At 51.2% G+C, this 20,458-nt stretch overlaps 1 protein-coding gene across 1 annotated transcript in view; it reads right to left on the bottom strand.

Moving 5' to 3' along the window:
- LOC144824307 (uromodulin-like) overlaps window positions 1-19,416 on the bottom strand; it is a 54,523-nt gene extending 35,107 nt beyond the window's left edge. Inside the window, exons 1-3 of the mRNA XM_078683430.1 lie at window positions 19,327-19,416; window positions 6,626-6,701; window positions 5,998-6,090 (exon numbers count right to left, since the gene is read on the bottom strand). Coding sequence (XP_078539556.1) covers window positions 5,998-6,090; window positions 6,626-6,701; window positions 19,327-19,416 — 259 coding nt within the window. The remainder of the gene's footprint in view (window positions 1-5,997; window positions 6,091-6,625; window positions 6,702-19,326) is intronic.
- Between the last annotated feature and the right edge of the window lie 1,042 nt (window positions 19,417-20,458).

The following is a 20,458-nucleotide window of genomic DNA, read 5'->3' as shown; positions in this document are numbered from 1 at the left end:
CGAGCATCTCACATTCACTCCAGCTGTTCTTTCCAAGTAAACAAAGACTTGCACCACAGATACATAGAGCATCTCAGATTCGCTCCAGCTGCTATGGTAACAACGATTTGCAAGAGATAACCAGTGCATCTGAGATTCATAGCAGCGAATTTGCACCATATTCACAAACATCTGCATTATAGATTCCCAGAGCATCTCACATTCACACCTGCTGCTATTTCATATTCACAAAAATGTGCTCCTGAGATACGCACAGCCTTTCAGTTTCACACGAGCAGCCATGTCACTACAGATTGGCATTATATATGTAGAACATCTCAGATTCACATTACCTGCCTTATATTATATTCACAATAATCTGCACCATAGGTTCTAGATATCTTAGATTTTCACTATTTACAAAAAAATCACAGAGATTTGCACTGAAGACACCCAGAGCATCTCAGTGTTGCACCAGCTAGCTTTCACCATAAATGCAATGATCTGCAGTATGAATTAATAGAGCAATTGCTCCTGGATGCTCCTTTTCGGGACTCCCTTCCTACACAGACCACACAATACTTTGAGGAAAATACGGGCACGGCGTCCAGCCGCCAAATCGAATGGGACGCCTTCAAGGTCGTGATCAGGGGACATTGCCTGGGTACACAAGGACACATGCGGACACAACTAGAGAAAGACCTAAAACGAGTAGAAACTGACTTGTTCCAACAGGAACAGGAGGCAGAGAACGGAGATGAGGGACCATTACTCACGGCTCGCGCAGAACATACAAGATTACTGGAGCGACTCCGCCACATCAACTATGCAGCACACTCGGCACGCACACATCAATACAGTGACAAACCAGGGAGATTACTGGCCTGGCTCATTAACACCTTCAATGCTAAGGCTTTTCCCGTCCTGTGCTGAGATTTCTTAAATCTCTTTATTTCATGACGAGTTCACCTTGTCATCCGCACAGGGTAGGTAAAGCTGATGACGAGCTGAGCTCGTCATCAGCATGGAAGGGGTTAAACAAGAAGATCGCGCAGCGCCTGTGACTGCAATATGTCCTGATGAGGGCGGGGTGGTATACACACAGAGCAGAATACACGAGGCATTTACGAACCATTACCGTACTTTGTACCGCTCCTAGCTGCGAGTACCCGAGACGGATATCTCGGAGCATCTCTCAGACATACAGATACCACATTTGACCATCGCACAACTGGCGAACTGCGCACTGCTATCTTTAACCTATCTAATGGCAAATGCCCCAGCCCGGACGGACTGCCTACCAAATTTTATGAAGCTTACTCCGACATCCTAATCCCCGAACTGCTCAAAATGTACACGGCTGCAGTGGAGGACTCCTCTCTCCCCCTCACGCTGAATGAAGCCAATCTCATCTCCATCCTGAAACCCAGCAGAGACGACGCATGCCTGGGCTCTTATCGCCCACTGGCCCTGCTTAATACAGACTACAAAATACTGGCCGCCGTCCTAACCCAACGACTAGCTCCTTTGGTTCCCGCCCTTGTTCACCATGACCAAAACGGCTTCATACACACACGCAGCACCTCTTCCAATATACGCAGACTGTTCAGAGTGCAGACGTATGCCACCCAACACTGGCCGAGATGTGGGTGCCTTGTACTGGACCTCGAAAAAGCATTCGACTCTGTAGAATGGCCCTACCTCCGAGCAATACTGGAAAAATATGAACTTGGAGACGACTATATCGAGATGGTTGGGTTACTATACCGGCGGCCCACTGTGCGTGTACGTACGGGACAGCTATTATCTGACACTGTCTGAGTGTGCAGGGGGACCAGGCAGGGCTGCCCCCTATCTCCGCTGCTCTTTTCCATGGCCATAGAACCTTTAGCGGCGTTGCTGAGAACGCGGGGCGCAGAGTGGGGAATCCCACTAGCGACGGTACACATGTGGTCTCATTGTACGCGGACGATCTGCTCCTATATATCAGAGATCTGACCTGTGTCCCCCAGTCCTTATCGACAATATTTAGCACCTTCGAAGTCGTGTCGGGATTGAAGGTCAACTGGGCCAAATCAGGTGCATATTCATTCAGCCCGGAAACGCAGGAGTGTGAAATCAGCCTTAGCGGTGGAAGCTTCGCTTGGTACCCCACCACATTTAGGTACTTAGGGATACAAATCTATAGGACTCCACCAGATATACTGGAGGGGAACCTGACTCGAACTATCTCCTCGCTGCGCGCACAGATGGCCTTTTGGAAGACCCTTCCTCTGAATGTGCCTAGTAGAGTAGCGCTGACGAAGATGATAGTCTTACCGAGACTATTTTACTACTTCGCCAATATTCCGATATATATACCGGCCCGGGTGTTTCGCGAACTGGAGACCCTACTCCGGAGTCTAATCTGGAGCACTGGGAGACCCCGTGTAGCACTAACAAAGTTAAACGCGCCCACGGAAGCTGGGGGCCTCGCGGTCCCCAACCTGAAATTATATTATCTGGCGGCACAGCTGCAGTGGGTGTCGGGCTGGCTTAGCGGCAGGAATCTGGGAGACACTGCCACGAATGTCGACGCTTGGACCCATGTGCAAATATGCACACTGTTCCACCCCTTGACCAGAGTCCCCTGCCTGTCACAACTACACGTGGCAGTGGCACGGAGGTGCTTTCTGCGAAGCTTGAGACTGACACGAGAGGTGCGACCATACGCCCCGGTGCTCCCCTTGCTGGGCACCCCCGGGGGGGGGGGGTGGTGGTGCGACGACGGAGGCTGTGCTGGAAAGATGGTTGCAAGCGGGGGTGGAGACAACAGGAGATTTGTACGCAGACGGCGCCTTGCTCTCCTTTGCAGAGCTGGCCAGGGACACTGACCTACTGGCCGGACAATTCCTCCTCCACGCGTCCATAATACGCACGCTCAAGGACTCATGGGGTGACATATCTGAGGAACCACCAATGCATCATTTCATACAATACCTCCATGTCATGGGCAACGGCTCCCATGTAATTCACTGGCTAGCACAAGCCTGCTAACCCACACACAATACTCTACCCAACAACTCCGAGATAAATGGGCGACGGACAAGGGATGGGAATGGACAGACAACGAATGGAAGATGGTACTAGCCAGCCCCGTTAACATCCCACACAATGCCCGCTTTAAAACCATACAGTTGTATATCTTACATCGAGCGTACCTGTCGCCAGACAAGATTAACAGATATTTCTCGACTACCACTGCTGGGTGTCCGAGATGCTTTTTAGTCGGAGCGGATCATCTACATATGCTCTGGACATGCCCCTCTATTCAAACATACTGGACCACGGTCACAACTCTACTAACACTCAGCATTGGCGAAGAGATACCACACTCATGGGAGTCTTGACTACTGGGGCTTTACATAAGGACCAAATTGAATAAGGTACCGGCCAGATTCTGGGATCTGGGAGCTGTCACAGCCAAGCGCTTGCTCACCAAATGCTGGAAACAGACTGAACCCCCTCATGCTAAACACTGGTACGCTTCATTTACCAACTGGGCAAGGGCAGAAAGCGCCACCCTCCATCGAGAGGAGACGGCGGGCATGAGGAAGTTCCCCACAGCACAACTCTGGGATGACACCCTGCTATCCTTCCAGCGGGCGAGTCTAGACCAGGAAATAACGTGATCACAGCCTTCTCAGAGCCGGCCATGTACACAAGGCATAGCAACGAAGCGCACACCCGCGATAGCACCCACACGACCTGAGCGAGACACTGGAAGAGATGTCTACCTTCACAGAGGGACACTCACATGGTGTTGCATCACAATCACTGCTTAACACCCCCATGCCCACGACCCCGGCACCCTGATTACAACTGGCCGCCGATGGCCCCTTCCCCCCCCCTCCTGAGAGAGACCCACACCCCGCAAGACCCCCACCGCACGGCAAACTGGTTAAGGACTCTAAGACAGATCTCCACGGCCACTCATTGACATTCATTATAACGCACTCACTTCTTAATATCCTCCTATTAGTTTCGTATTCACAATTTTTTCCCCTTTTTGTTCATACCCCCCATTATTTCATGTTGCTTAAACGGATATTTTCCTCTTTTCATTTTTCTACATTTGGTCCCAAGTGGCCTCTTTTCTAGCATTCCTTGTTGAGGCATTTTGACATCCCCAACATGGACAGATTCGCTATAATCTGGTATATATTGAATTAATTGTCGAAGACTATCCGACAATTGATACCCCTGCATCACTAATGCACTAGATAGCGAGCCACATATGGACGGATGGGGAAGATTAGGGACAGGGGCGACGCCGCCCGACCATGCCACCTCGCGCCACCTCTCATCCTTAAACTCCAGACCGATATGTTAGTAATACAGAGCAACATCACATGATATGCACTACACACCACCTTAGGTGGCACTCCGCCAACTACATTGAGATACAAAGTGAGATGGGAAAGTAAATTGGATATGATTTATTGTAACCCTATAATGTGATTATGCTGCTGAACAAACTGAATGATTTATCTTTCGTTTACAATATGCATAATTGTAAGTTGTTTCTAATTGTTGACATAACTAATAAAATACATACAAACAAAAAATGAATTAATAGAGAATCTCAGATTCACACCAGGTACTCTGAATTCAAAATGTTTTACACTGGAGATAGCTAGATTATCACAGATTCACACCACCCACTGTATTCACACAATTTACACTAGAGACACCTAGGGGCAGATTTACAAGAAACTGACGCATCTGTATAGATGTGTCAGTTTCACTGTGCCTGCATGAAAAACCCTTGCGCCACCAGAGATGCAGCATATTTACAATAGGGCCTACTATAGCTCAAGGATTGACAGATACGTAAAAAATTCTGACGTATCTATTGGCGGAAAAGTCACGCATTGCTGAACTCATGTCGCAAGCAAAACGCAACTGTTCCCAATGCACTGCATCACTCCTTTCGCCTGCTTCAAGCAGGCATAAGGTTTTGACGCAGTAGCATCCTAAAAGTCACACAGTGAAATCTTGTAGATTTCACTGAGTCACTTTTACAAGGCTTTCCTGCGTGGGAATGCCTACCCTGCATACATTATACCTGACGCAGGTATAATGTCACACAGGGCTTTACAACATGATGCATCTCCCTAGATGTATCACGTTGTAAATTTGCTGCATTTTTTACGTCGCCATTGCGTCACAAAAGTGACACAACTGCAGTGCAAAAGTGTCGCAAGGGGCTTATAAATCTGCCCACTAGAGCATCTACTTCCGATAAAAACCTGCTAGTTCACTGACAATGATGTGTACTGCCTGCCTCGAGCATCTCAGAGCAGCACTCTCCAACATTCACTAAATGTTTACATTGGAAATACCTACAGCATCACACATTTGCAGGCTAGACTCCTCAGGTTTCTCAGATTCATACCAGCTTCCTCCCCTGTGCTCACAAAGATTTGCACCTCAAATACCTAGAACATCTCAGAACTGCACCAGCCCTTTTAATCGGCAAATATCCTTCACAAAGCGGTCAAAACACTGCGGTGCCATAACGACGTGTCTTTTACAACGCAAGTCGTTACCATGACTTGCGCTGGAGGGCGCTCTAGACTAAGGAACAGTAGATTTACTATTCCAACACCTTCCCTACTATACGTAGGCTCGAGTTGGAATAGTACATCTTACTATTCCTAAGTCCAGCACCCTACAGTGCAAGTCATGGTAACGACTTACGTTGTAAAAGATGTGTTGTGATGTACCGCGATCATTTTGATCGCGTTGTAACATCATACGACCTTTTAATCTGCTTTAAGAAAGATTCAGAATTTAGAAGCTTGTAGCAGCTTCAGGATCAGCCGATCATATATTTGTAATTCCATTTGCATGCAGTGAAGATGCCTGCTGTACATCTGAACTTCTGATGCCATCTCCTCCTTAGCTCTACAGTTCTTCCTGCTTCTAGTGTCTGCAGCAGGTGTCATGGGAGGCAGGCATGCATTCTCTGGTTACCTGTAACTGTGTACTTTGAAGGATCGCAGTAACAGGTGCTGGAAGTGCTATTTAACAACTCGTCTGTAGTGCACAGAGGGTCTTGGGCAACTGCTGCAAAGTGAGAGAGGAGAGAGACAGAGAGAGTCAGGGCACAGGTTTCTCAGTTAGTTTCTGCACATCATCTGCCATGCTTCACTTCAGTCAATGAGAGAACTTGGCACCAGGATGCAACAGGGTTTCCATAAACGCAACAGCATTCAAGTGCATTATTGCTTTGCTCACTTTGCCACTAGAGACAAGGACCAATTTCATGCAAATCAAGCTTGGTCCAGCTCTGTTAGCAACAGTCCAGGCTGGACTACTGGGCTTTTTCTCCTCAGAAAGTGAACACAAACTACCGTAGGCCGTTACATGGTTGGTTTCTGTCTAAAGTAACATAGTGGATAACATTGATTGACTGGAATAATCCTGAATGTTTACTAGTGGTTGAGATTAATTCAAGCATTCAACAAATATGTTTTTATCTTTGTCCCACTCAGTAACAGTTCATTCATTCTACTGCCAATGGTCTTCACCTCTGCAGGAAGAAGGGTCGCCCTAGGTGGAACTTTACGTAATGGGGCACTGGAGAATGCCAAATCCTCACCTGTGCACAAAACGCAGAGAGCAAGCAGAAGTCCCAACCAGGCCTTCATCTTCCGAGCTTCAGGCTTGTTTGACATCTAGAAGGCACGAGATGCGCGTCAGATCCAAAGAAGAGAAAGTTATATAAAAGTTGGCCAAACCTTAAGAAGTCACAGTAAGATCACATGCTCCCTGATGATTTAACTCATGCAATCTTTGATCAAAGGATGTTTAACTTGGAAGAAATTCTCATAAAAGCTTAGCCTGGCCCAGCACCCCGCATGTAGTCAGGGGCAGGCAATAGTTGAGAAGCAATGAAGTTGAAGGGAAGGCAGTTGGAACCGGTCTCCTGGAGTTGAAAGCCAGGGTTATCTTTCTGTGATACCTGGTTCCCTTTTTTTGTTCCCACCACAATACAGCATTCCTAATATAATGTCATTAGTCTAGGGACACGCCCCAAATTAGTACATCTCAATAAGGCTCTCATTTTGAGTTGACTGGATTAAGCTATGGAAAAGCAGCTACATGGAATCCCCCAATACAGCTAGTGTCCCCACACCTAAATCCACCCATTGGAAGTTATAATTCCCAGAATGGGGGATAACTAAGCAGAGCCTGGAGTACTGAATGGAAATGTGCCTGTTTTCTCCGATCCTAACCCTGTTTGGGTTCCGGAGTAGCGTGCTACTCACTGAAAATTGCTAAGACGCCTCATCTAGAGTTCCACCCCCCATATAAATGCAAACCCTTCCCTCTTCTATATCTCCAACATCCTTTTTCAATCCAAATAACATACTCATGTCCACCACTCATATTACTTTCATATTTCCCTAAACTAATTCACCATTAATCCTTTTTGGGTTCCGGAATTGTGTGCTACTCACCAAAAAAGCGCTTCGACACCTTGTCAATGGTAGTAAGCGCTATATAAATGCAATTACATTGTTCTGCTAATATTATACGGGAAACAACCATTACAATGCAGTATTTACAATCCACTACCTTTGCAACGCAGCAGTTACAACGCAAAATGCCTTTACATCACATGCCATTACAACGCAGTCATTACAGTGCATGCCACTACAACGCATACCATTACAACGCATACCATTACAACACATGCCATTACAATGCATTATAAGGTAAGTAATGGAGACTTTTTAGTTTTAGGGTGGGTATGGGTTTTGGGTTACATGGGAATAGTAATTTTCATCCCTACACTATCCAACACTTACCCTACTGTTACCTTAAAAGTATTATGTGTTGTAATGGTATGCGTTGTAAGGGTATGCGTTGCAATAGTATGCATTGTATTCGTAGTTTCTAAAAATGCATTGTAATGGCATGCATTGTAAAATCATGCGATGTAATGGTAGTTGCGATGTAAAAACCAAGTTGTAAAGGCATGCGTTGTAATTGTTTATGTTGTGACGTCATATATTCATATTATACCTGCTCCTAGTAGGTGGTAAATGTCAGCGAGAGAAGGGGGGTTCTGGGGGCCAGGGCGTTGGAGGTGTTGCAGGAAGGCCATCTCTGGCCCTACCACGCTGAGTTCCGGCTGGGCGTAGCATGACTGCAGTTGGTGCTTAAGGAGCAGTTGGGGGCCAGGATGTATCTGTTCCTGCAGTCCCTGCCCCTCCTCAGCCACTCTTTAACTCAGTACAGAATCTCACCCAGTAAAACCAGGTCCAAGGACATTGGGCCACTCGTAGTTCCCAGAACAGTGTCTCAGTAGGGGTACCATACCAGTCAACTCGTAATGAGGACTTACATGCTCTCTCTTGCTGTCTCAAAATGCCTTATATCATTGCAAACTTGACTTGGAAGATATTCTGATGCAATATATCCCACTAGGAGCAACACCTTGTAATTATGGCGAGAAAGTATTTCTGAGATCTCCTTTTCTGAGGCCGCATTTTCAGGTCATAAAATGAAACTTCCTATTTAGGTACCCTGAGGGCAGATAGACTTCCTTTTCCGCCTGCTGGACGCACAGCTTTTCACCATGCAAGCATCTCTTCTGATGGAACTCATCTTCTGGCACAATGGCCTCCAAAGGTGATGAAATTAAAAAGCAGATGCCTCATCAAGTCAATCACAAGGCCTCAGATATAAAACACACAAATATTCCTCTAGCAGTACATAAGAGAGTCTGTTCCATTATTGCTGCAAATCACGGGATTATTCACTGTGTGATAAGACCAGAAAATAATTCGAGAAATCTCTCTGAGGGGTATTTATGTGGGTGTGTTTGTGTGTAAGTAGTTGGTACTCTATTGAACTGCTTGTTGTATATTTGTGTGATAGGTGACTACAACAATGGTTAGTGAAGAACTACACCCTGTGTGATACATCCCTTATCCGTGTCAGAGATAAATATTACATAGTTAGTAGAGTGCTGTACAGAATGTAATAAATCCCTGTGAGGGATGCACATTGCATGGCTAATGGAGTGCTATATAACATGTGATAAATACCTGATCCCAGAGAAAGGTGCATATAACGTAGTTAGTGGCGAGCTGCACAATATGTGAATATTCTGTAAAATGTATATAAAAATTGTTAGTGGAGTGCTGTATGACATGCGATAAATCCCTTTGAGGGGTGTGAGTGTGTGTAACAGGGGGGCATTGGCTGCTGTGTTGTTGCACAGCATGTTGTATAGCACAAAGAGATGTCATATAGCATAGATACTGTATGGCTGCACAGCTTCTGATACATCCCTGATACCTGAGAGGTGCAGATACTGTGTAGTTAGTGGAGTTCTCCTCAAAATATGATAACCCCCCCGAGAGGTGAATATAGAATGTCTAGTGGAGTACTGCACAACATGTGATAAATTCCTGTTTCCCGTGAGGGTTGAATATAACATGGGTATTGGAGTGCTGCACAATATATAATACATCCTTATCAGTGTTGAATATATGATGGTTAGTGAAACACTACACAATATGTGATGATTTCCTGATCCTGTGAGGTCTGACTATAAAATGGTTAGAGGAGTGTGGCATAGTATTTAATAAATCCCCATTAGAGGCTTAGGTGAGTTTGGGAGGAATTGGTAAGTGCATTATTGCAAGTCATGCTATATATCCATGTGTGGTGAGACTCTACCATAGTTAGTCTATTGGTCCATAGCTAGATACATCCCGGAACACTGTGATGTGCAAATATATCATGGTTAGTAGAGATCTGCACAGCATGCAATAAGTTCCTTATCTCTCTACAGGGTGACTATAACATGTATTGTCGAGTACAGCTCAACCTGTCATGGATCCCCCTTAGGAGTTCTTATGAGTGTGTATGTGTAGGTCTTATATACACCTATGAGACGTGAAATAACGTAGCGTATTGCCACATTACTTGCGTTGCATCCTTGTAGGTAACTAGGCATGGCGTTAATTAGCCTTCAGCTATCCTTGTAAGAATATATCAATCCTAATTTAGTTTTTCCCTTTTGTAGGTGCCCTTTTTTGTACTCCCACACCCCACCACCACCCGTCCTGAGGAAGACCCCGCTGTAGGGCAATAACGTCGCCTGCGAAATTGGGGTCGAAACGTCGACATACTGTTTTTCTTTCTTACCTGTGGGCAAACTGATCACTTGTGGACTGTGCCAGACACTAACAGGATAGGATTTTCTCAACCTATGAGTTGATATATGATGATGTATATATATCCAGTGTGGTACTATATGTTCAAATAGTAATGCGACCACATATTATGTTATTCCTTTACGACTAAACCTATGATGCACAATTTTCCTTTCTTCACCTCCCCCCCACCCCCCTTTTCTTCTGGGCTTATCATGAAATGTTTTGAATTGTAATATTGCGAAAAGAAATGGTAATTAATTTACAAGAAAGGATGTATATTAAATAACATTCTTTGAAGTCTATGTTTATGAGGTTAATTTTGCTGATTTGTTTATCTTATGTTGTTCCAACTGGGACCCCTTCTCATATACCATTGCATCCTTGTGAGGCATGTGTATATATAGCTGTTGTAATATTAAATCACCTATCATCATCATATGCTTGATAAGGTCTCACACATCCATACATACTTGCTTCGACCCCTGCCATGAATATACTTGACGCACCAGACAGAAGACCTTAAAAACACATAGGCACTCAGAGCCAGGCAATGGGATGTCCCTTAGGTGGGACGGTGGGTACCAGGGTGTTTTCGACCAGAGGCCAGTCTTGCTGCTGAGCTTTGTATAACTTGTACAGGAGTGGGCCGGGTAGTTACCACAACACACCAGTGGGCTTTGTATGGCACCGTAATAAAAATAGCACTACAGCATCCATTTTAGTAGGGATGAGGAGAGAGGAGCGAGGATGTCATAAAATGGATGCTGTATATCACACAGTGAATACGCCCGAGGTGAAACGTTCTGACATGACCACTTGTCAGTGTTCCCAGAAATGGTTGTGGGTCCCAGTGTTTATGATTCCCTCTCCTTGGTTTACAAGAATGCTAGAAAGAGAACTTGGGGATACGTTCAAGAATTTTCCGTGAGGAGAATTAAACCAGAACTTATTCGTAAACCCCTTCCTTATAAATTATACTTACATGCCCTATGCCTGATTACATCACTGCTTTGCTGGGAGCCCCTCTGGTGATGTAGGCAGACACGTGATTATTTCCTGAGTTTAACCCCATGTTTTGAGGTTCTGCATGACACTATTCCGAGGTAAACAATATTGGCATACAACTATGTTGCACTCAGTTCACTGCTTTCGCTACATTCCCATGCAGCATACTTTGCAAATTTCAACAAAACATGTTTCTAGCTCAAACAGATTTAACGTTACGAAAAAGCGCTAATAGTGGTGCCGCTTAGTGATAGTCAATTTGCAAGAGTTAACTGGCCAATATTTAGTTGCTGAGGTTGCTCTATTATGGTGTTGAACTGATACCACTGAGGTGAAACTTTTGGTCACACGAAATTAATGTGTGGTAAAATGACAAAATAGAAAAACAACACTACCTTAGAATGTGTTGCAGTATGCCACCTAAAGTACTTTTTCTTGCATAGTTGTCCTTTGCTTGCATAATTCTGTCAACGCTTTCGCTTAATTTAGTCCTTTATTTCCGCATAATTCCAATGGCCCTGCCTGTTTGTGCTGTTTCCACAGGGCTGTACTATTAGACAATTCAAAGTAATTTTTGAAGAATGAATGAGACCCACTTAAAATGCCTGCAGATGTAGAACAGGTGAACGCCACAGACAGGCTCCACTCCTGTACATAGCAAGCGTTCTTTTGCCCAACGCTATGGCAACACAAAGTCTAAACTCGAACACATAGTAAAGTCCCTCCATCAATAAACAAGTTGCCAGGACAGCATCAATAGCAAACAGAATGCACACACGGCTAAATAAAATGCACCCTACAATCATCCACAACGAATACTTAACATAATTTGTTTTGTAAGAATGATTGCCATGCCCTTTAAAAAGTTATTTGGGCTTAGATGTTACTAAAGACTGTCTAACAATTGTAGGTGTGGTAAATCATTTTTCTTCTGCTAGCAGGCATTTGAACGTGAATACTTCACGACATAGAAAGTCGTCAAACAAGTGCAGTTTTTTAGTTCCCGGATTTCTCTCTCTGTCGTGAAGTTCAACGGGGTTCTATTCTTCGCCTTTCAAGTTTCCCAATCTACAGCATTCCTTGGAATCACATTTCTGTAAGACTGGTGGCACTCAAATGTGTCTTTCAAACTGATTATCAACATCTGCTGTCAAAACATGAACTCCGATTTACCGACCCCACCAGTCAGAAACCCTTTCTTTGGGGCATACCAGTAGGTGAGGGGGGGGGAAGCACTGACACAGACAACCAACGTAGTGTGGAAAAGGCCGCTTTATTGGAATCAGGTGCACCTACAACATTGTCCCACCTGGCCTGTGCCGAACAAAACTACTTCTCACTAAATACCAACTGCCTGACCGCCCCCCACCCCACCCCTAAATGTAACCCCAACATTTCAACTTAAATACAACCATCCACTCAGCAACCTACCCTTCGACTGAATGCCCCAGTGACCTCCATGACCTCACACCCACCTACCATACAGTCCCAGGCCTCCAGCAAAACCACCCTATCTCCTTAGGAAAGCGCCCCCAGAATTCGCACCTGTTCCAGCGACAACACAACTGTACCCTAACCCCGATGCACCATCATCCAACAAAAAACCCCTCCGTACACGGACCCGCCACCCCAGACCCAGAAAGGCATTAACAGGGAGGGAGGGTGGGACCACGAAATGCCTAAGCTAACCTGGCTGCTGTGTCACTGCCACAAACAATGTGTGGTGGCACAAAATGGCAGCATTATATCACAGCCAGCCCAAAACCATCCCAAGGAGCCCAACCAGCCCAAAACCAGCCCAAAAAACGCCAGCTACGGCGAGCCCACAGGTCCAGCTTCCACCCCCCCCCCTCCCCTGGTGCCCCAAACTTCCCCGGGGGGGAGAGCCTCCCGCTGGTCGGCCACCCCCCCAAATCCCCATTGGGGCACACCAGTAGGTGAGGGGGGGGAAGCACTGACACAGACAACCAACGTAGTGTGGAAAAGGCCGCTTTATTGGAATCAGGTGCACCTACAACATTGTCCCACTTGGCCTGTGCCGAACAAAACTACTTCTCATTAAATAACAACTGCCTGACCGCCCCCCACCCCCACCCCTAAATGTAACCCCAACATTTCAACTTAAATACAACCATCCACTCAGCAACCTACCCTTCGACTGAATGCCCCAGTGACGTCCATGACCTCACCCCCGCCTACCATACAGTCCCAGGCCTCCAGCAAAACCACCCTATCTCCTTAGGAAAGCGCCACTCGAAAGTCGCATACGACTTTTGACCCCCCCCCCTAGGACTCCTGCCTCCTGGGATACCTGAGCACCCCCAACGCCCCATCCAAAGCCTCCCTCAACTGGACTAAGTACAACCCCATGCCATACCTGGACAGGTGAACCCCGTCCTCCCGGAAGAAATATACTGCGCCATAGCGCAGTTCCGGGTGCTCCATCCTCCCCACCCCCTCCCTGGCACAGAATTCGCGCATCTCCCGATTTATTTTCCTCCGAGCCCTGTCTATGGCTCCCGGGCGCTCCGCCCCCCTCCACACTCGCCTGGGAATAAACTCGGACCATATGATATGACAGCCCGCCCATTGCTTCTTCACTTCCCTCAGGTCCTGCTTCATCTGTTTGAGCAGCGCCAACCCCTTGCACTGCACCAAATCGTTCTCGCCCAGATGTATCACCACCACATCCGGACATACCCCCCCTCTCACCATCGTGTTCAACAAAGGCAATAACTCGTGCCAACGCCTACCCCCTTCCCCCCTCCAATGACAACGGTACAACCCTGCATCCAATCCCAAATTGAGTGTCCGTTGCCTGTCCCACTATGCCTGTTCTGCCCTCTTGACGAATGAGTGTCCCACAATGTATATGTTCAACACCTCCACTGCCGGCCCCGCCACAGCACCTGTAAAGACACACATGTCAAAATCGGGAAACACCGTTACAACACCCCCTCCGCCTCTCTTAACCGCACGTACGTCCGGTAACAATCCGACTTCCACCGTCCCAGCTTCTGAATCTCCTCCTTACCCCAGCCCCTCCGTGCCGCCTCCGTCGCCGCCCTGATCTGAAAAGAATGCGTCCCGAAAGCCAGCGGGTCCTCACCCAAGTACCTCAGTACCCACAAAGCCTGAGACGCTGACACACCGTTTCCCTCCTCTCGACCAAAAACCTCCCCCTCCCTGCTGCTGCCGCCCGCCATCAGTCTCCGCCCCCACGCCGCCGGGCACACCCCTTCCCCGCCGGCCGGGCCCAGTACCACCCAGGTCCCAACTCCCCGCTGGTCCGTCTTCGAGCGCCGCAAACGCACCGCCACCTCCTGCGCTCGCACCTCCACATCCCCCCACAACACCCCCCGCCTCCCCCCTGCGCCCAGCAGCTCCGACACTCGAAACGCTCCAAAGAACAGCCAGGACATCAGAGTAGAAAAACGCACCGCCTCGTCCTCGTCCCTGCACACCGCCGGAAGCGCGCCAATGACTCCCCCCAGCAACTCCACCGTGATGGGACGCCGCAGCCGCACCTGCGCACCCCCTTCTCTCGCCCACCCCTCCAGCAGCCTGGTCCCCAATTCCCCCGCCGACGGGGGGTAGCCCCACCACATCTTTCACATGAGCGCCACCGCCGACAACTTGCCCGCAATCGACACTCGCGACAGCCCTCTATCCATGAGCGCCAGCATATACCTTACCACCTGCTCCTCGCGCTGCCACTGGTCCCCCTGCCTTACCGCACCGGACCTCCGGAATTCCTCCCACGCGAGCTCGTACGCCTTCCACGTGGACACCGCTACTGACCCTTTCACCAATTGAAAGACCCGGCCTCGCCCACCGACCACAGCTCCTCCGGCACCGGCGTTCTGACTTCCTCCGCCGCCGTGGCTAACCCATGGAACCTCTCCCACTGTGAACGAGACAAGGCATCGGCAATGTCATTGTCCACACCTGGGACGTGGCGTGCCTGAAACAGTATGTCATTCTCCAAGCAACGCAAGACAAACACCCTCATCAATTTCAGAACCTGCGGGTCCCGAGCCGACTGCCTGTTCACCACCTGCACGACAGCCATATTGTCCACTCGAAACAGCACGCGCTTGTGCGCCAGCGCCCCTGCCCACACCGTGACTGCCACCACTAACGGGAACAACTCCAGGAACGCGATGCTCCTCCCGCCCGCCTGCCACTGCTCCGGCCACTGCTCTGCGCACCACTTTCTGTCCCAGTACAGACCGAAACCGCCGCCGCCCGCCGCATCCGAGTACATGGTGATGTCCCACTCCCAGTCCTCCGCTGGCGCCGTGGGTACCCCATTGAACCGTTCTAGGAACGCCCGCCACATGCGCAGATCCTCCTTCATTCCCGCCGAGAGGCGCACATGGTGATGCGGCAAAGTCAAACTCGACAACGCCAAACCCAAACGCCTGCAAAACGTCTGGCCCGCACGCACCACGCGGCAAGCAAAATTCAAATGCCCCAACACCACCTGTACCTCTCGCACCATCACCTTGCTCTTGGACAACATTTGATCCACCAAAACCAGCATCGCTGACTTCTTATCTTCCGGTAGGTGCGCTTCCATGGCGACCGAGTCGAGCTCGATACCGAGAAAGGACAACACTGTGCTGGGACCGTACGTCTTCTCTGGCGCCAGGGGGACCCCAAATTCCCCCATCAACCCGGCCAAACCATCCAGCTGCCGCTGACAGTCCGCCGTTCCGGGCCGTCCCACCAGAAAGAAATCATCCAGGTAGTGCGTCACTGACTCCGAGCCTGTGCGCCTGGAAAAAACCCACTGCAGGAAGGAGCTGAAACGCTCAAACAGTGCGCATGAAATGGAGCACCCCATCGGCAGCGCCTTGTCCACGAAGATGAGCCCTTGAAACTGGATCCCCAGCAACTGGTGATCCGCCGGGTGTACTGGAAGGAGTCGGAAAGCCGACTTGACATCGCATTTTGCCATCAGCGCGCCCTGTCCCGCCTTCGCGACGAGCCTCCGCGCCACGTCCACCGACGAGTAAGTCACCGACGCCAAATCCGCCGAAATATAGGCGTTGACCGACTCCCCTTCCGGCCAAGACAAGTGCTGTATCAGCCGGAACTGGCCCTCCTCCTTCTTGGGCACCACCCCTATGGGGGAGATGATGAAGCCCGGCAAAGGCGGTGCCGAGAAAGGGCCCGCCATCCGCCCTTCCCTGACTTCTTTGAACAGTTTCTCTCTTACAACGCCCTTGTGTGCGTTCACTGACTTCAGATTGTCCGCCCAGCGAGCAATCCGAGGGCCCTCGTACCCCAGCCTGAACCCCTCCCGGAAACCACGACGCAGCACTGCAGCATCCTCCGCCCGCGGATACGCCGCCAACCAGGGTTCCATCCGTTCGATCCTAACCGGCGTATGAGCCTTTTCCCATAGCCCCAGTGCCCCACCCTCGTCCCCCACCCCTCCCCCCGGCTTGTCCTCCTCCGGCTGGCACAGCCCCCTGCCCGGGCTGCTGCCCCGGAGGGCCACCGAGCCCCCAGCACCGCAGCACTGGGTGCCGCCGCCCGCATGACGAGCACTCGTGCCGGAAACGGCATGCCGCCCGCCCGCAGGCTCCTCTATTAAAGTCCCAGGGGGCCCCCACTGTGGCCTGGCCTCCCGAGTCCCCCTGCCCCACCTCACCACGGGCAGGGCGGGCCGCAAAGGGGGGCGGCACCAGCGGCAAACCGCTCGCCGTGTAAATGGTGCGGCCAAACTTGGCCCCTCCCATCGTTTGCTGGTACAAATCCGAGTCCAGCTCCCCCCATTGCGCTTCCGGGTCCGCCGCCATGCGCGCCCGGAATTCCTCATCGTAGTGTGACCACGCGAACCCGCCGTACGTCACCTGTGCCCTCCGCACCACGTCCATATATTTAAAGAGCGCGACGGACCGGTCCGGGAACTTCTCGCAGTACACGCTCGCGTATATGAGGAAAGCCGCCGACTAATTGTCTAACGTCAGGGGCACCTTTGGGCGCCTTGCCAACTCCTGCTCCTCCTCCTTAGACCCCTCCTTTGATGTCAACTCCCTGTGTAGCAGCTTCAAGATATCAATGTACTCCCCTTTCCATATCTTCTCTCTCGTCGCCGCCGAAAGGTGGGCCCCCAGCGGCTTGGTCAGCCCCATGTACGGCAACTTACTCACCGGCACCACACAACTCTCCTTCCCCCCCCCAGCCGGCTCCTTCTCTCCCGCCGCCGCAGATCCGCCGCCCGCGCTCGACCCCTCTCCGCCCGGCGCGGCGCCGTCCGTGCCTACTCCTGCGTCCTGCACGTACCGCCCCCGCACCAGCCGCCACCCATCTTCCCCTTCGGCCCCCGTCCCCACCGACACCTGCACACAGCGCCGCTTGCCACTCCCCGCTCCGTCACCCGTCTTACCTGGCGTCAAGGTCGGCATCCTTGCTGGATCCCGCCGCCTAACCAGTGAAGCTGAGGGGGCCGTCACTCTGGGCGCTTCTTGCCTTGCTGGCACCTGCAATACACTGCTAAAAACATTACAAGCCCCCCCGTCCTCCCGAATCTCTCCCTCTTCCTCCGACTCTCCCTCAGCCGGCTCCACACCACCCCGGCCCCCCACTTGGGGTTCCAGCCGGCTCAACACCTCTCTCCCCCGACCCACCGACTCTCCATCAGCCGGCACCACACCACCCCGGCCCCCCACTTGGGGTTCCAGCCGCTCAACACCTCTCTCCCCCGACACACCGACTCCCCATCCGCCGGCACCACAACACCCCGGCCCCCCACTTGGGGTTCCAGCCGGCTCAACCCCGCTCTCTCACGACACACCCGCATCAACTCCATCAAATCCTCACTCGCCCTCCTATCCTCCATCCTCCCAATCAAGTCAGAAACATTTTCCTCCCTCCTCAATCCCCACCCCCGGCGGCCGTAAAGACCCTTCGGGGAGGGGCCGGCGGAGACGCATCCCGCCTCCAGTTGCCGTAGTCATGAGTTTGGTCCCACGCTGGAGCTCGGCCGCCCGCACCAAACAGAGCCGGCACATCCTCTCGGTGGGTGGGAGCCGCATGCTGCTCCCCCGAGCGCCTCACAAACAGCTCCTGCCAAGGGAAAAAAGTGGAGTCCAGCATGCCAGGGTGTAAACCCCCCCTTCACTCCCCCACGCGCCACCCCCTCCCCCACTCCCCCATCCCCCTGCCGCTCCCCTCCCCCATCCTGCCGAATGTCCACCGCGCCGCGACAGGATCCCCCCACCCCCTTGATCCCAAACCCCCTCCCCCGCCCAGCCCCCCGGCCCACCCCACCCCCCCGAAACCCCCGCTCGGCCCCGCACCCCCCCCCACGCCCCACACCCCAGAACCCCCCCCATGCCGCACCCCCACTCCCCGCCCCCTCGCCATAACACCCCCTCCGCCCGCCACTGCCCCCCGCCCCCCCACTACTCCCTGCCTCCCCTCCACCACTCTCCCCGGCCCACCCCCCCACCCCCGACTCACCACGCCCGCCGCACCACCGCCACCGCCACCGCGCACCCCCGCCATCACCTGAGGCCTGCAGAGTCCCTCTGCCTGACCCCTCCCCCCACCCCTCCCCCGCTGCCCCAGCGCCGCCGACCTGCCCCCGCCCCCTCCCTCCTCCCCTGAGGATGGGCCCCAGTCCAGCTCCGTGTCCACCCCCCCACCTCCTCCTCCTCATCGGTCTCCTCAATCAGCAGTGGGGACCCCGCCTCCCCATCCCCTCCCGCCAACTGCCCCCCCGGCTCCACACTACCCGGCCCCCCGCCCCCCCTGCACTGCGCCCCCCCTCCACCACCGGTCCCTCACCACCCTCAGCCCCCCGACCCCCCACCCCCTCCCCCAGCAACACTACCTGGCCCCCCACCCCATCCACCCCCCCCTGTCCCCACAGCTCATCCCCCGCCTCGCGGGCCGCCCCCGCCCCTCCCCCCACCTCCTTGACAAACTCTGGACGCCTCCCTTCGCCCTCCCACGCGGCGCCTCCTCCTTGCGCCGTCCTCCGCCCCTCACACCTCCGCACCCCCCTCCCACCACGCTGGGCCGGTCGCGGCCGCGACCGCGGCGGCTCACACGCCGCCACAGCCGCAGCGGCGCCGTTTGCAGCGCGCCGCTGCGGCCTTACCTTGAGGTCGGGCCGCACGATGTCCAAGCGACCCGCCTCACTCAGCAGCCTCAACGCCTCGGCCACACGCGGATCGGAGCACTCCGCCATCGCGCCTGCCCTACGCCACCTGCACGACCTCGCTCAACCCAGCGACAATTAGCGATCCACCGCGGAACACGCCAACCGCCTACAGGCCGCCTCGCCACTCCGCAGAAGACCACGCAGGTAACGCGAAATACCACGAAATGCCTAAGCTAACCTGGCTGCTGTGTCACTGCCACAAACAATGTGTGGTGGCACAAAATGGCCGCATTATATCACAGCCAGCCCAAAACCAGCCCAAGGAGCCCAACCAGCCCAAAACCAGCCCAAAAAACGCCAGCTACGGCGAGCCCACAGGTCCAGCTTCCACCCCCCCCCCCCTCCCCTGGTGCCCCAAACTTCCCCGGGGGGGGAGAGCCTCCCGCTGGTCGGCCACCCCCCCAAATCCCCATTCTTGATGTTACATGGCAAATTAGTATTATTACCACATACTCGCGTCTGATAGAGCAGAGTTACATCAAACGATTTTCCTGATAAGAGAAAGGATTATGACTACTTTTACGCAAATGATGACAAAACGTGTGTTAAGTTCCACGATATGAAAAAAGATGCTGTTGCAAATAATATAATTCAGATACTGCATCGTAAAAGCATGCAGATTAAAAAATAGATTTGAGATATGTTGAATTAATATAGATGTGACTAATGATTACTCATACATATGTGTTAAACTAATGTGGGAGAAAAATCTCACAATATGGATTTTAATACTAATGAATTTGATTTGTGTGAAAAGTTATGAAAATGTTATTTCATGTTATGATATGTGCACAGAAAATGACAAAAGAAAAGTCGGTGTTACCTGAATATACTTAAATATGCCTTAATGGAACTACGTTAACATGTATTTTATATATGTATTAGTGGTATAACACATAAATGACAAAGATTAATATGCATTTTCCCATATGTGTAATGATAACACTTACATAAAGCTTTATGAGTACCCTGTACTGATATGCATTCATTATGATCAAATTGAAATGGTTATCAATGTATTCTGAAGTTACATGCTATCTTTCTTATTTATGTGTGATTCACAATTTAA

This window comes from Lissotriton helveticus, chromosome 3_1 (genome assembly GCF_964261635.1).
Source record: "Lissotriton helveticus chromosome 3_1, aLisHel1.1, whole genome shotgun sequence".
Taxonomy (NCBI): Eukaryota; Metazoa; Chordata; class Amphibia; order Caudata; family Salamandridae; genus Lissotriton; species Lissotriton helveticus.
The sequence above is the reverse complement of the archived record's forward strand: the minus strand, read 5'-3'. Positions and strand labels throughout refer to the sequence as shown.